Source organism: Panthera uncia, chromosome B4 (assembly GCF_023721935.1).
Source record: "Panthera uncia isolate 11264 chromosome B4, Puncia_PCG_1.0, whole genome shotgun sequence".
Lineage (NCBI taxonomy): Eukaryota > Metazoa > Chordata > Mammalia > Carnivora > Felidae > Panthera > Panthera uncia.
The window spans coordinates 133,951,576-133,966,841 of record NC_064809.1 but is presented as its reverse complement, the minus strand read 5'-3'; the positions used below and the strand labels follow the sequence as shown (position 1 = coordinate 133,966,841).

The 15,266-nt window shown below is 59.1% G+C and overlaps 1 protein-coding gene across 1 annotated transcript in view; it reads left to right on the top strand.

Moving 5' to 3' along the window:
* PHF21B (PHD finger protein 21B) overlaps window positions 1-6,017 on the top strand; it is a 69,310-nt gene extending 63,293 nt beyond the window's left edge. The window contains exons 12-16 of the mRNA XM_049626732.1: window positions 143-165; window positions 2,040-2,198; window positions 3,426-3,501; window positions 3,819-3,922; window positions 4,821-6,017. Coding sequence (XP_049482689.1) covers window positions 143-165; window positions 2,040-2,198; window positions 3,426-3,501; window positions 3,819-3,922; window positions 4,821-5,039 — 581 coding nt within the window. The 3' untranslated portion in view covers window positions 5,040-6,017. The remainder of the gene's footprint in view (window positions 1-142; window positions 166-2,039; window positions 2,199-3,425; window positions 3,502-3,818; window positions 3,923-4,820) is intronic.
* Window positions 6,018-15,266: the final 9,249 nt, after the last annotated feature.

The window sequence follows — 15,266 nt, the reverse complement described above, 5'->3', positions numbered from 1 at the left end:
CCGGGTGTCCCGGGTCCAGTGATGCTCCCATCATGCCCCGGGTGAGAACCCCCCGCCCGTACTGGGCCTCGTGGCCTCCAGTCCTGATCGGCGCTCCTCCAATGCCCACTAACATGTTCTCCGCCCTTCTTCCCTGTGCCAGCCAATGAGGACCCCTGCTGGAAGGTACGTGTCCCCTCGCTGTCACGCCTGGGCGGGGTGGGGCATGTTTCCACGGTCCAGGTGTGGGGGCTCCTGGCAGGCGGGAGCCGAGTAGAGGGGCTGCAGGCTCCGTCCTCAGCGCCGAGAGCTTTGCGACAACACGTCGGCCGTCGTCCAGCCCGCATGGTGCATTAGGGGTCACCCCAGGGCCAGCCCACAGGGTTCAAGCACGAGCTGAGGACGCAGGGACCCCGGGAGCCAAGGAGGCCCAGGTGGAGGCAGCTGATCCCGGGGCTGCCAGCCGGGCCCTACCTGGCTCTTCTCGGCCCCAGTGTGACGCTAGGTGCAGTGGGTCCCCTCCGTTTCTCACTGTCCACCTCACGAGGGTCTAGACTTAGTAACCCCCAGGGTCTCAGCCCTCACGGCTCCGTTTCTGTGATCCTGTGAGACCCCAATCCCCCGTGCACAGACCACGTCCCTGCTTCCCAGGACACAGGCTGGCCGTGACCTCATGTGCCGGCATGGCCTCAGAATTTATTTAGTGGCTTTTCTTTTTTTTTAAGTAAGTTTTGGATCTCGTCCTAAAAGAATTTTCTAGTCCCTACATGCCTAGAATGGCCAAGCCACTAAGCAGCAGCAGGTGACGGGTCTAAACTCCGATCATTCCGGGCTTTTTGCCGCCAGAACCCTGTAGCGTCACGGATCAGGGCTGGTGGCCTGCCGTGCCCGTCCACAGCCACCTGTGCCCGACCAGCGTGAGCACAGGAGACGCCTGGAGCCTGAGCCTCGCTTCTGCAGACCCCAGAGTCCCGCAGGGGCCTTGGCCTCGAGGCGGGAGACCCCGATGCTGGCCCTGCTTCTGGCTCCAGCTCCCTGAGTGGTCTCGGGCGAGTGGCTCACCTTCCCTGGGCCCTTGGTCTGCTACCCCCTCCCTCGTGGACGGCCTGGGCTCCAGTGTCCTCGTGGCCTGGGTCGTTCCCGATGGGAGCCCTCTGGTCCCTTGCAGCTCTGAAGTCGGAAGCTGCCGCTGACACACAGGTAGAGAAGCGACGTCGCTTGCACGGAGAACGGTTTCTAGCGGGTGGTGGAAAACCGTTCAGGCTTTGCAGGTCACGGGAAGCAGGGCGTTAGGAAAAGCTCCTCTCTCGGTCAGGGCTGTGCACCGGGCAGCGGGCTGGCTGGAAAGGCAACGAGCCCCCTGTCCCTGCAGGTGTGTAAGTGGAGGCTGAATGACCAAATGACGACGACTCCACAGGGGACATTTGAAGTTCCTTTGTCCCAAGGAAAGAGGGAGCTGCCCTTTCCCAGGCTCCTTCTGGACTGTGCTTGGGGTGCTCTCTCGAGTCTTCCCGGTGGCCTGGGGGGCGGGTGTCGCTAGCCCACGTTACAGAGGCAGAAACAGGGGCGCAGTAACCCACACGGGAGGCCGGAGGTGCCAGGTCGGGCTGCGGCTCCATCAAGGGGCCTGGAGAGCGCCGTGAATCCGGGCCTCCCGAGGCAGCGCGTGCAGGAAAACCGTGTGGGAGGGACGCGTGGCGAGCGCTGGCCTGCCCCCCCCCCCCCGACATGGGGTACAGTGTGGACCCGAGGGGGACCGTTTCCTAAGCCACGGCAGGACCGCCTGCCCCGCCACCTGCACCTGGGGACCAGGTCTCATGCGGGGGCCACACCCACCCGACCCTCACCCCTAGTAAACGTGGCCTGGGGGATGCCCTAGAGTCCCGCGTCTGGCCGCCTCCTCCTCCCGGCTTCCGGGCTTATCCCTCTCTCTCCCAGAGCTGCTGAGAAACGCTGGCGGAAGCTGGGTCCGGCTCCCTCCCAGCCCAGCTGACCTGGACCCCCACCCCCACCCCTCACCCCCCCACTGACCCGCCTCCCGCCCCCCCCTTCTCTTTCAGAATGAGATCACCCACGATGAGCACTGTGCCGCCTGCAAGCGAGGGGCCAATCTGCAGCCCTGCGGCACCTGCCCGGGGGCCTACCACCTCAGCTGCCTGGACCCGCCCCTCAAGACCGCGCCCAAGGGCGTGTGGGTGTGTCCCAAGTGCCAGCAGAAGGTAAGGAGGCTGCGCTGCGGGGCGGCTGGCCCTCCCACCCCCACCCTGCCTCTCTCCCCGTTCCCCGGGGACCCTCCGCACAACATCTGCAGCTGCTCACACTGTGTTTTGGGGTCGGGTCGGGCCGCGGAGGGGCGACCAGAGGGGCCGGCGTGGGAGAGGCTTTCTCCGCCTCGGCACGACCCAGTGACTCCAGCTCTGGCCTCAGAACTCCTTCCCGGGTGGAGCTGGACTGATAACACAGACCACAACGATAGCACTACTTAGCAGGTCCCATCTCCCTGCTGACACACGAATGAAAACCAGTCGGGTTCAAAAAAACAGTAAGGCTCCCTTCCGGTGGCGATGTGGTGAGGCAGGCACTCTTGGACGTTGCAGAATTTTATCCGAGCCTCAAAAGCGCGTGTATCTTTTAAACCCAGAATCTAGCTTTGGGGAACGCGGTCCAAAGAAATAATCCAAATACAGATAGGATTCTGGGCACAAAGAAGCCCCTCGCCCCTTGCTCACAAAGGCAAGACACAGCCTACTTCAAAGCAGCAGGAGACAGTGGAATTACTTCCAGTGGGTGCACTCAGTGAGATGTTGTGTGGTCATTGAAAATGATCTTTGCAAAGGTTTTGTGATTCTTTGGACTTGTTCACCGTATGGAATTAAGTTTAAAAGGAAAAAGAGAGAGAACACTAGGCTTCATAGCAGCTGTATAGTTGAATCATCAGCTCCCTGAGAAAAACTGTAGGCAGAATAACCCAGGGAGAGGGTGGGTACAGTGGGCCCTATGTCACTGTGCCACCAGCCCCTGCACTGTGACTGCCCGGGGGGTCGCGGCTCTTTGCAGGAAGACAGAGGGAACAGGATTCTGTTCCCCGCTTCGGCATGATGGTGGGGCCTCACCGGGCACTCGATCTGCCCCCTGGCTGGCCTGGGGCTGCCCAGCACAAGGGAAGAACACCCCAGTGGTCATTCACGTATTCATTCATTCAGGAAAAATCAGAACCTCCTCCCCGCCGGCACGGTCTGGGGCCCTGGCGATATGCAGGCTCCTGTCCTCGGGGAGCTCTGGGAGCCAGATCGTGAGGCAGGAGGGACGGGCTCCCTCCCGTCCCAGCTGAGGAACCCGCAGCTCAGGAAGCCTTGCTCCCCCCACTCCCGCCCCCCAGCGCTGCGCGGCCAGACCGAGGCAGGCTCTGGCCCGTCTGCTTGTTCATTTCCCCATCTGCCCTCTAGGCCTTAAAGAAAGACGGTGGCGTGCCCTGGTCCGGGATGCTGGCCATTGTGCACTCCTACGTCACCCACAAGACAGGTAAGACGGTCTTGCTCCCTTCCCTCCCACCCCACCCCATCCCCTGGGCTCGCCCCGGGCCCATCCGAAGCCATTCCTAGCCAGGGCTCTGCGCGGAGGGACCCTGGGAGCGGTGCAGCGTGCAGGGCCATCACTGTGGGGGGGGAGCGGGGGGTCATCTCCAGTCCCCGCGTCCTCAGCCAGGGCCGCTGGCTTCTGCGGGAGGATGTGGCCAGAACGGCCCGTAGGCGCGGGTTCTCTGTGCTCCTCCCGCTCGCCCACGGCCCGGCCTTTCTGCTCACCTAGTTTGCTGGCTCACCTGGCCTTCTCTTTCCTAGTCAAGGTAGAGGAGAAGCAGAAGCTGCTACAGAGAGGCAGCGAGCTACAGAGCGAGCTCCGGCAGCTGGAGGAGTGTGACCGGCGCCTGGCCTCGGCAGTGAAGGTGCGCTGGGCGTGCGGGGCAGGGGGCTGGGGGACCTCACGGCCGCGGGATACAAGGCCAGGGTTTCGCTGTCCCGCGAGGCGGAGCGCGGCTCTGATCCCTCGACGTTCAGGTCTTGAGCGGTTGGGCTTTGGCTCCTTCCTAGCTCTTTGACTCTGGCAAAGCTCTCCGAGCCTCAGGCGCTTCGTGCGTGACGTGAACGTGATGATTTCCCTCCTGGAGTGTGGTGGTCGTGATAATGTGATGGTCACGATGGTGGCGGCGGTGGTGGTGGCGATGGCTGAGGTCGTGGAGGGGATAATGGCGGTGAGGGCGGTGCCAGGCCCTAGCGAAGCTCTTTAAAGGCGGTATCTCATTTAATCTCTCAGGAGCCCGGGCGGAGGCTCTCTGATCATTCCTATCTGGGAGTCGGGACACAGTTTCAGGGGGTAGGAGCGGTTTCCCCGAGCAGCAGATGGCTGATGCTGTAGCCCGCGCGTCCGTCCTGGCTGCCTCACGCACGTGACACGTAGAGAGCCCACGAAGAGGCAAGAGCACGGCAGGCGGGAGCAGAGCAGAGAGCGGGCTGGCAATCCGTAGGTCTCCTGCAGGTGCTGTCGTTGAGGCTGAACCGGCCCCAGCTTCCTCCAGGAGGAGGAGGGGTAGACGTGGTCAGCAAGGCGGCACCACAGCCACGAGGGAGAACGTTCCACACTCTGGCACAGGCACACCGTTCCTAGCCCTGAACTCTAAAACGGATTTCTCCTGCGCTGCCGGAGGCCCTTGGCCGGCGTCCTTCGGGCCCCCGCAGTGGAGGGGAGGAGCTGTAGGGGGAGAGGGGCCGAGAGGGCGGCGGCCCCGGGACGCCTGCACGGCTGGATTCTGAGAGCCTCCCCCTGCCCCTCTCCCCCCCTGACAGAAATGCCTAGAGCTTAAGACGAGCCTGCTGGCCCGGCAGAGGGGCACCCAGACATCCCTGGACCGCCTGCGGGCCCTCCTGAGACTGATACAGGGCGAGCAGGTGCTGCAAGTTGCCATGACGACCACCGGCCCCGCCCCGCTGCTGGCCGGGCCCTGGACCAAGCCCTCGGCAGCAGCCATGCACCCCGCCCTCCAGCAGCCCCAGGGGCACAACTGACCCCGAGGGACCGGCTTCACACCCACGGAAGGTTCCTGGGACCCCCGCTCACCAGACCTGAGGGTTCTGTCCGCCTTAATTCATAAACACTATGAATTTCAGACGAAACTAAAACCAGACCGAGAGAGAGAGAGAGAGACGGAGGAAAGAAGGGGAGAAGGAACCGGGACGGGTTGGGATGCAGTCCTACCCTCCACGTGCGGACGGGACCCCAGGAGGCCAGGTGGGCGCGAGACGGCCGGGCGCACAGTCGGTCCCCCGGCCGTTGGGGGGCTGGCCCGGGCCCCTGGCTTCCAGGCACAGCTGTCTCCCCGGCCTCGTGCTGCCCCCGGGGGAGAGAAGGGCAGAGAGAGGTTGGGAGGGGAGCCGGGGACCTAGCTGAGTAGTAGGGGTAGTTGGGACGAGCAGTGGGTAGCGAATCTAGGTAGGGGCTCAGGGCTCGAGGCCGCAGGGCTCCAGCGCCTTCTGGATCGCGGGCCCTTGTCAGTCAGTATTATTAGCATATTAAGAGTCACAGCTGTTGAACTTGAAAGAAACTACACTGTGGGTCCCTCCAGGGACGCTGCGGTACCCACCTGCCAGGGTCCCCGCGTGCCCCCGAGGCTCCTGCCCTTAGCTGACCGTTTGGACTCCTTTTGCCACCGATGTGTTTTTCTCGTGGAGTTTTCTGGGCAAGATGGGGCTGCAGACACGCAGGGGAGGCACGTGGCAGGTTTTCTGCTTGGGGTTGAACCCTTCAACTTACGACCGAAGCCTTTTCCGTTCTCCCCTCGAAGAGCCGATCAAGTGTTCCACTCCTCTTTTCTTGCCAGTACAGACACTATGCCAAAAAATAACTTTACATTTTTGTATGGCGTTTTTATTGTAAGCTATTTAATGTGAAGGGGGGGGGATGCTTGCTGACTTCTCTTCCCGCTTACGGTAGTCTCAGCTGCAAGGTACGAATGCAAAAGCCCTTCCTCGGGGGACTCCCAACCTGGAGAGATCCAGAGGGTTCTTTCAGAAGGAGGCTGGGGGGCGGGGAGAGAGGGTGGGGAGGGAGAGGGGGCCGTGGCCTCTGGAGGGTTTGGCCTTTGGAGACTCGAGAGTCCCTTTTCTTGCTGCCTCCTTGAGTTAGTGAGAGCGGAGGGCGCCGTCCTAAAAGGGCTCCCGCGTCTTGGGCTGGGTCGTCACACCCCGCCTCCGGCTTCTCCGGTCCCGAGGGACCTAGCACAACGGGATGGGCGTCGGGGAAGCCGCAGGGCTCCCACCCCAGCATATCACACGGTGCCGCGCTGCATCGAACACACGGGCGTGCGTGCACACGCGGCCCCAGACACACACGCACACGCGCACGCCAAGTGCAGAGCAGGGAGGCTGGCCAGAATCCCACGGGCTGCCGTGGTCCCTCCTGTCATTTTCTCGACTCCGGGAGAAACTGTGCTGTACGATACAGATCTATTTTAATACACTCAACACTGGGTTGAACAAGATTTTTATATTCTTTTATCGATGAACAAAGTGAGCTGTGAGACACACGTCTTCTATATTGGTTACTCTAGATGCCAATTGGGCGTCACCGCGTGGCTTGCGATGTAAATGTCTTCAGGTTCCTTTCCGTTGGTTCGTTTTTCTTCTTGGGTGGATCGGATTCCATTTTTTTTTTTTTAAAAAAACGTAATGGGAGGATGTGAGAGGTTGGACCCGGGAGGGGTAGCTGCCGACGTGTCTCGAGGCGTAGTGTTTTGGACCAAGGAGGACCGTCCAGTGGATAGTGAGGATAGAGAAAAGTGTTTGTCTTAAATATGCCCGTGTAGTTTTCCTTCTGTACGATGCATTAAACGCAACTGATGATTTCAGAGCCGTGTGCTTCTCGTTACCGTGCCGTCAGCAGAGAGGCCTCCGGGGGCACATGGGACGGGGAGACTCGTGGAGGTGGAACGGCGGGGTCCTGCCGCGGGCCCGCCCCCAGCGAGGGGGGCAGCAGAGAGCTCGTGGGCACCCCCCAGAGGTGGCAGGTGCACCTGTTGGGACCAGGTGGAGGCTGTCAAGCGGCAGAGACCCTCCAGGCCAGGCGCTGTGCGGTGTGGACCCCGCTCCCTCACTCGTTCCTGCTTCTCTCCGCCCATCGACAGCACCTGCCTTTTCTGTTCCACACGCGGTCCCACCGCCACCCTGGGGCTTAGTCCTTGGCCTTTCAAGAGGGCGGCCAAACTGGGGAGCCAGGCCAGGCCCCCCCCCTGCCACGTCCTAGCTCCAGGGGCCTCCGGGAGGCTCAGTCAGGTGAGGAGGAACCCAGCTCTGGACAACCAGATGTGGCCGAGGGTGAGATCAGATACGAAGTGACGGCCGACTGGAGCCCCAGGACTGAGCGATGTGCCCAGAGACGGGAGGGCTGGGCCACCTGGCCAGGGTCCCCGACAGTCCTGTCCGGTTTCCAAGCTGGCCCAGAATCACATGGTTTGGGCGGGGCCTAGAACTCAAGGCCTCTCTGCCCGACCCCCAGCCACAAGATCCCTCACCACCCCCTACACACCCCTCCCCCGCCAAAAGCCGGCCAGTCTCAGCCCCGGGGAGCCCCTCGCCCTCCTGGCTGGGGGACTCAGAGCCCCCTTGCCCTGAGTTCCTTATGTTCCTCCCACCTTTTGGGGTCCTTTCCAGTCAGGCTGCCTCTGCTCCCCTGGAGCTGCCCAGTTCAGGGTCAGGAGTGACCTTCCTGTGGCCAGGCCTAGCGGGTGACACATTGGCCCTCCTGCTGGAGGAGACTCCGGGACCCCCCACCCCCCACCCCCCTCCCCCGCTCGCCTGTTTTTTCCAGTTTCTCTCTTCCGCCTAATCGCTGAATGCCCGAGAGCCCCGGTCTCCCGGTCTGTGCTCTGACCTCTCTGCTCCCGAATTCCTTGGCTGACCTCGTCCCGCCTCCTGGTTTTCCGTGTCTATGCTGGCCGCTCCCAACTCTTACCTGCGGACTGGGCCTCTGCCACGGACCCCAGCGCACTGGGCACCAGCAAGCGTCTGTCCCCGCCAGGCCAGCTCCCCTGCTCGTGTCCTGTGTCCGGGAGATGCCACCTTCCGATAACACGGGCTAGCGCCCCAGCGGCCTCACCCTCCGCCCCTGGTCATCGGCAGTGCCCTCGGAATACACGCCAGCGTCACCTGGGTGGGTCTCAGCCCACCGCCTCACCGGGATTACCGCAGCCACGTGCTCCTCCCCCATCTCGCTGCCGTCGGTTCTCGAGCCAGCAGCTAGCAGGACGAGGCCTCTGCCGAAACCCCGCTTCACGGCCCATCTTGCCCAGCAACAGCTCAAGCCCTACAAGGGCCACGCTTGCCGCATTCCTGCCTCTCTCCAGTTTCCTCGCCGTGTTCCAGCCCACACGGCCTCCCTGCTCTACCTGGAACCCACGCGGCATGCTCCTGCCACGGGGCCTTTGCACAGGCCGCACGTGTCCTTGCCCGGCGTGCCCAGCTGTCTCTTCGATTGGCTCCCCCACTTGCACTCGCTTAGGGAGTCGACCACCGTCCCCCCTCCGTGCAGCTGCGCCCGGTCACCCAAAGACTTGGCATTTCCTCTCCTTCCCTGTTGGTTCCTTAGGCTTTAACAATTTTCTGTGATTCACCTTTTTGCCTTTGCTTCACAAATGCAAGGAACTTGGTCGCTTTTACTCACCAATTCCCAGCATCTAAAACATTGCCTGACACGCAGGAAGCAGGAGCTCGGTAAATACTCGCGGGCTAAGTGAAGGAGCCTTTCGAGAAGCAGCTGCCAGGCCGCGGGCTGCCTCCATCCTGGTTCAGGACCTGGTCCCCGCAGGCTCCCGGCTCCCAGTCCAGCTGCCAGGCCCACTCGGCCCCTGAGGGTGGAGGGTGGGGGCAGGAAGCTGGAGAGACCGGGCTGCCCGAGCCCCTGCAGCTGCAGAGGGGGTGGGTCCACGCTCCGCCTTGTCCCTGCCCCAATCCCACGGGGGTTTCCAGGGAGCCCTTGCTCCCACCACGAAAGGCAGGGGCTTAGGCACGGGCGGCGGGGGGGGGGGGGGGGGGGGTTGTCCAGGACCCTCAGAGCAGGACAGAAATTCCCTCCAAATGTGGATGAACCCCCCCCACCGCCCCTGCTCCCAAGACCACACAGTTTAAACAACAGAAATGAATTCTCTGCCAGTTGGGCTGGTTCCCCCTGGGACTGGGGGACAGAAGCTGTCGCAGGCTCCCAGCTCCTGGGTGGCCGTCTCCCCCTGTGTCCTTGTCATTTTCTGTCTGTAACTTGCTGGCGAGCTGTGGCGTTCCCTGGCCCGTAGACCCATCACCCCGATCTCTGCCCCCCGTTCCCGTGCTTTGTCCCGTGCGCGGGTCTCTGGCAGAGCGGCTCTTCTGCGAGGGCAAGGTCACACCGGACCAGGGCCCACCCTCATGATTTCACACAAACTTAGCCATCCCGTTTCCAAATAAGGTCACAGTCACTCGTCCTGGGGGTTGGGACTCCAACCTCTTTGGAGAACAGGAGTCAACCCATGACAGACACCCTTCCTGGGTCGTCTGAGATCTGCTTCCCCGTGGCTTCTGCCCCCCGGCCCCCGGGCCCCTCGGCACTCTCCCCTTTGCCTCATCTGCCCCCACGCAGCTCACAGGTGGAGACACCGTGGTGCCCTCCTGCCCGACGACCCGCTCTCTGCCCACCCCGTCCCGCCTGGCTCCTTCCTCGGACCCACCCAGGCACGTGACGGCCCCTCAGAGGGGACCAAAGCGCAGGGACTTGAGTGGCACTCCGAGGTCACACAGCCAGCCGGTGGCTTCAGCCTGGGCTGTGGCTCCACACCGCAGCTCCAGGCACCTTTGCTACCCTGCCCGCTGGACCCTGGTCACCTCTTGGGACACAGGGGGTCAGCCGGAGGCCGCCCTGCCAAGCTGCACGCACACACGCTCCTGACCCAGCCACCTCGCCTGTTGGGAGCTGCCGACGGCACCCCAGGCTGCAGGTGACCACGCACAGGTGCAAGGGGACAGACAAAGGAGCACAAGCCAACTAAGTACTGACCCCGCAGGCCGGGCAGGGAGCCCAGTCCCACCCCCGGCCCTGTGTGGCCCCACAGCGGGGGAAGGGAGCTTCCGAAGCTAAGCTCTGCTTTGCGCCCAACCCCATCTTTCAGGCTCCCCAAGCAACACCTGCCGTTTCTGGGTGATGTTCCTGGGTGGGTTCCGGTGACGGCATTTCTGCACGTGGAGGCCTGGGCCCATCCCGGGGAGAAGTCTGCGACCAGAGCGCGTGACCCCACCCACCGAGCCAAACCCCGCTTAGGCACCGCCCGCTGATGGGGCGGGAAGGGGGTCTCTCCCCCCACAGGACCCCCTCGAGGATCCCGCACCGGGCACAGAGGGCAGGGTGCCGGCTGCGGCTGCCAGTTCCACCGGCCAGCCTCCGTGTGGCGAGGCCCCGTCACCCACCCCCAAGGATCCCTGGTTTCCAAACAGAACGGAGGGATCCCACCCACCTGCGGGACAGTGCAACTCCGAACCGGCCCGTCTTGGAGGGGAGGCCCGGCTGGGAAAGGGTCATCGCTGGACGCGCGGCTGCCACCGGCCAAGTCCCCGTGTGCCTCTCCGACCAGATCCGTGTCCGGGGACTTCGTGTTGGTAGTTTACAATTAGCCGTGGTGGGCGTATTTACACCAGGGAAATGGGCGAACGCTACACATCAGGCCCTTATGTCCCTAGAGAGCCAGTGGCCAAACACCCACCCACCTGCACACACGCAGACACCCGTGCGCGTGCGTGCAAATGACAGAGACGTGGAGGGGTGTGGTTCCAAAGCCAGCTTGTGTCCAGATCGGCCCCAGGTGCTGTGTTTGAAAATGCAACCCCAGATTCCTCACAAAATTTCCAGGCACAAGCTAATCCTCGGGATTTAGCAGTTGGCCAAAAGTGGACGGATCGAAATTGCAACGGCTTATACGTCGGTAACGTAGATACCCTCGATTCCCGTTGACCAGTGTGTCCAGGTATGTGTCTTTGCTTCTGTTTACCTCCAACCTATCTAGATACTTAAAGTGCACACAGTCGGGGAGCCCGGACGGCTCTGTCGGTTCAGTATCTGACTCTTGGTTTTGCCTCAGGTCGTGATCCCAGGGTCACGGGATCGAGCCCCGTATCGGGCTCTGCCCGGAGCACGAAGCCTGCTTAGGATTCTCTGTCTCCCTCTGCCCCTCCCCTACTCGTGCTCCCTAAATAAATAAAGTGCATCTAGTCACGTCTTGCTTTTATGTCCATTTTGACAATATCTGCCCTGCTCTTCATTGTAGAACTTAGTACGTTAACATTAGAAAATAACTATTGAGGGGCGCCCGGGTGGCTCAGTCAGTTGAGCGTCCGACTTCGGCTCAGGTCATGATCTCACTGTTCGTGAGTTCGAGCCCCGCGTCGGGCTCTGTGCTGACAGCTTCCGGAGGCTCCGTGATCTTCGTTAATTCCAACATATCCAGGTTTCAATCTGTTCTCATTTCCCATCACCTTGAAGAACTTCCTTTGGTATTTTTTGTTGTTGTTCAGGTCTGCTGATGAAAAAAATTCCTTAGTTTTTTGTTTTGTTTTGTTTTTCACCTAAAAAAAGTTTTGATTCAACCTTTTGTCTTAAAATATTTTTGACTGACTGAGAATTGTGGTTTGCGCACTGTCCCCCTCCTTTGGGCAATTTATTATCGTTCCTTTACTGTAGTGGAACAAGACCTTATTCCATTGTCTTCTGGCCTAAATAGTTTCAGCTCGTAGGTCCACCCAACGGCTGGTCTGCTGTATCATTTTTTTCTGGGAGCTTTCAAGATTTCCTCTTTACCTTTGGTTTCCAGAAGTTTCACTATAGGGTGCCTCGGTGTCGTTTTCTTTGTATTTTATCCAGTTTGGGGGTTCATGGAGATGACTGAATGTGAAAACGTATGTCTTTGACCAAACTGGAAATACTTTTAGCCATTAAGTTTCAAATACTCTTTGTGCCCTATTGTCTCCTGCCTCCAGAACTCCAGTTACATGTTTGTGAGATATTCTGATATTGTCCCGCAGGTCTCTGAGCCTCCGTTCATATTTTTCAATCCTTTCACTCTATTTTTTTTTTAAGTAATCCTTAGGCCCAACGTGGGGCTCAAACTCACAACCCCGAGATTACGAGTTGCATGCTCTACAGATCAATCCATCCAGGCGCCCCCATTTGACTCTTTGTACTTTGGGTAATTTCTACTAGGCTACCTTCAAGGTCACGGACTTTCTTTTGTCATCTCTAGTAAACAGAACCAGTGTTTCTATCTTTTTGTTTTTTTCCCCCCCTTGTACTGTCAGGTATTGCATTTGGTTTTCTAGAATTCCCCCTTTGTTTCCTAGGATTTCTATGTTTTTTGCTGAGACGTCTAATCTTTGCATTTCATTTTTTTTGTTAATTTTGCTGAGACGTCTAATCTTGGCATTTCTTTTTTTTGTTAATTAATAATTAATTGCATGCAAATGAGAGCGTGGATGGAGGAGGAGCAGAGAGAGGAAGAGGGAGAACCCACGCAGACTCCACACCTTTAGCGCAGAGCCCGACGCAGGGCTCGATCCCACAAACCATGAGATCGTGTTGAGCTGAAATCCAGAGTTGGAGCCTGCTTCGGATTCAGTGTCTCCCTCTCTGTCTGCCCCTCCCCTGCGTGTACTCTGTCTCTCTGTCTCTGTCTAAAATAAACATTAAAAAAAACGTAAAGAAAATAGTGATGGACATGGTTGGATTGAAGCCTACCATTCTGAGCCACCCGGTCGCCCTATTTTTGCATTTTTTGTAAGCACGTTTGCCCTTATGTGCTTGAGAAGGTGTATAATCGCTGTTTCCACATCCCTGGTCGTTATTTCTAACACCCTGGTCTCTGTTGATTGTCGTAGAGTAGGCTGCATTTTCCTGGTCCTTCACATAATGATTTCTCATTGTATGCTAGACGTTGTTATTATGCTGTAGAGGCTTTGGCTTCCGTTGGGAGTCAGGCCGCAAACTCTCCTAGAGGCATAAACCTCAGGCTGGGTCTTTTGGCCACAGCTGGTGTCTGTCCTGCACAGGAATGGCTCAGGGATCAAGCAGAACTTTGGGCAGAGTTGATGCACACGATTTAGCCTCTCCCGAGCTGTTTCTCTCCCGGGTGGAACCCCCTCCCCGCTTCCTGGTGACTGTCGTCCCAAACTCTGTCCTGTTCTCCCAGCCAAAAAGGCCAGATTTCTACCGGAGATACAGCCAGTCGAACACAAGTGCCGGCTTCAGCCTGGCTCGGTTGTTAAAAGCCACATAACGGAAGCTCACCCTGTGCCATTCGCTTTTCCACGTGTGGCCTCCCCTCCAGACTCTGTCCTTGTTCACTCTCCAGTGCCTTCAAGGCATTGCCTTTTGTTTATTTTTGTTCTTGTGTATTTCGAGTCCATAGATGTCGTCTGTGGAAAGGCCGAGTCTTAAGCCCCTTTGCTTCTCTCCTGAGGAATTTGGCATGTCTCCACCTATTCACTTTTTAAGAATCCGTCTTCTACGTATATTGTTCAGAAAAGCCTAATACCGGAGCGCCCGGCTGGCTCAGTCCCTAGAGCGTGCGACTCTTGATCTTGGGGTTGTGAGTTCAGCTCCCACGGTGGGCGTAGAGATTACTCAAAAGTGGGCTCTTTTTTAAACAGTGCAATACTGTACAATTTATGAACAGAAATAGGGTCGGGGATGCTGAGCACTTCACACGAGTGATAACACACTGTGTTTATCGTGCTCCGACGTTTTCCCCTCCCGATGTGCTATTTGGAGATCTACCCGCGTCGAGCCATACAGACCCAATTCGTTCATTTTCACCCTTCAACCCCATGGACGTAACTCCTTTATCAGCCATTTCTCCTACCGACGGACCCTCAGGCCGCAGCTGGCCACTTGCCGGGACAAGAACACTGCCGTTAAACACTCTTCGATTCTCCACCCAGACGCGAGATTGCTGGGCCAGCTTTCGCCCCACCATCTGGCGAAATTGCCCTCCAAAGTGTGCCGATTTACAGCTCTCCCAGCAGCACGTAAAAGCCCGCGCCTCAAAATATTAACAGCGGTTATGTGCGAGCGGTACAATTCCGAGCGATTTCACCTTCTCGTTCTATACTTCCTGTCATTCCGTTCTCTCCCCGCTCTGAGCAGCTGTTCTTACAACAGCGGGGTTTTCTGTTCGCAAACCAGCAGAACTTGTCCTTCCTCTCCCACCCTCTCCACGTCAGGGCAGATCACCACCCTCGGCTGCCCGCAGGTCAGGTGAGAGGGCCGGCAGGTGCCCGCGACACGCTCCTCTGTCCCTTACCCGCTCTCCACACTTGCCCGTGTCCCGTGCACACTGCATTGGCTTGAAACACGCGGATTTGTGCGTTTCTTTGCTTACTTACTCGCCGACTAGTCCGCCAGCCCCGGGAAGGCAGGAGGTGCATCCTACCCGTCTCTGTTATTGACAGACTGGCACTCCCTGGCTCGAAGCAGGTGCTCGGAAGCACACGGGATGGACGGCAGAGGGGACAGCGCCTCCAGCACCCCGCTCGCACCCCTACAGCGGGGGACAGAAAGAAACCCAAGCTGAACCTTCAGACTGGGCAAAATGACTGGCCCGGGGCCACGCAGCTGTGGATCCGAGCTGGTGACAGAAGCGAGGTGCCCCGTCCTTGCTCCCCCAGTGACGGCGGCCTGGCTCTCCTCGGGGCAGACCGACCGACCGCGTGCATTCTGCCGACTTTTACGTTCTGGACGGCATTCAATAATTCATCGTGGGTATCGGCGACGAGATCTGGGCAGCCTGCCTAATCTCCGGGGTCACTTAAAAACCTCTGCCGTTTCTGCAAAAGTGAATGTTTGAACAATGTATTCCCCACGTCCTGCCAACAGAGACACCCTGGAGTCCCCGGGTCCGCGTCACAACTCATTGTTTTACGATGAAATGCACCACACGTGTCTCCAACACATGACCACCGTGATCGCTTTCTTCTGCGGAGGAAATGACGGGGGAAATCGTGCTTTGATACAAGGAAGGGTGACAAGGCCACGCCGTGCCGAAGCCGAGATTCTGTAATTATCATTTGTGAAAGGGAGACTGTTATCAAGGCAGCCACAGGGACACGTCTCGGGGCCACCTCTCGGAGTCAGGAAATTTGAGACATATATTTCACAGACGCGCGTCACCCTGTAAACCCTTCTGCATAATGCACGAGATTTGATTTAATGTCGTTGTTAATTCTGCTGTT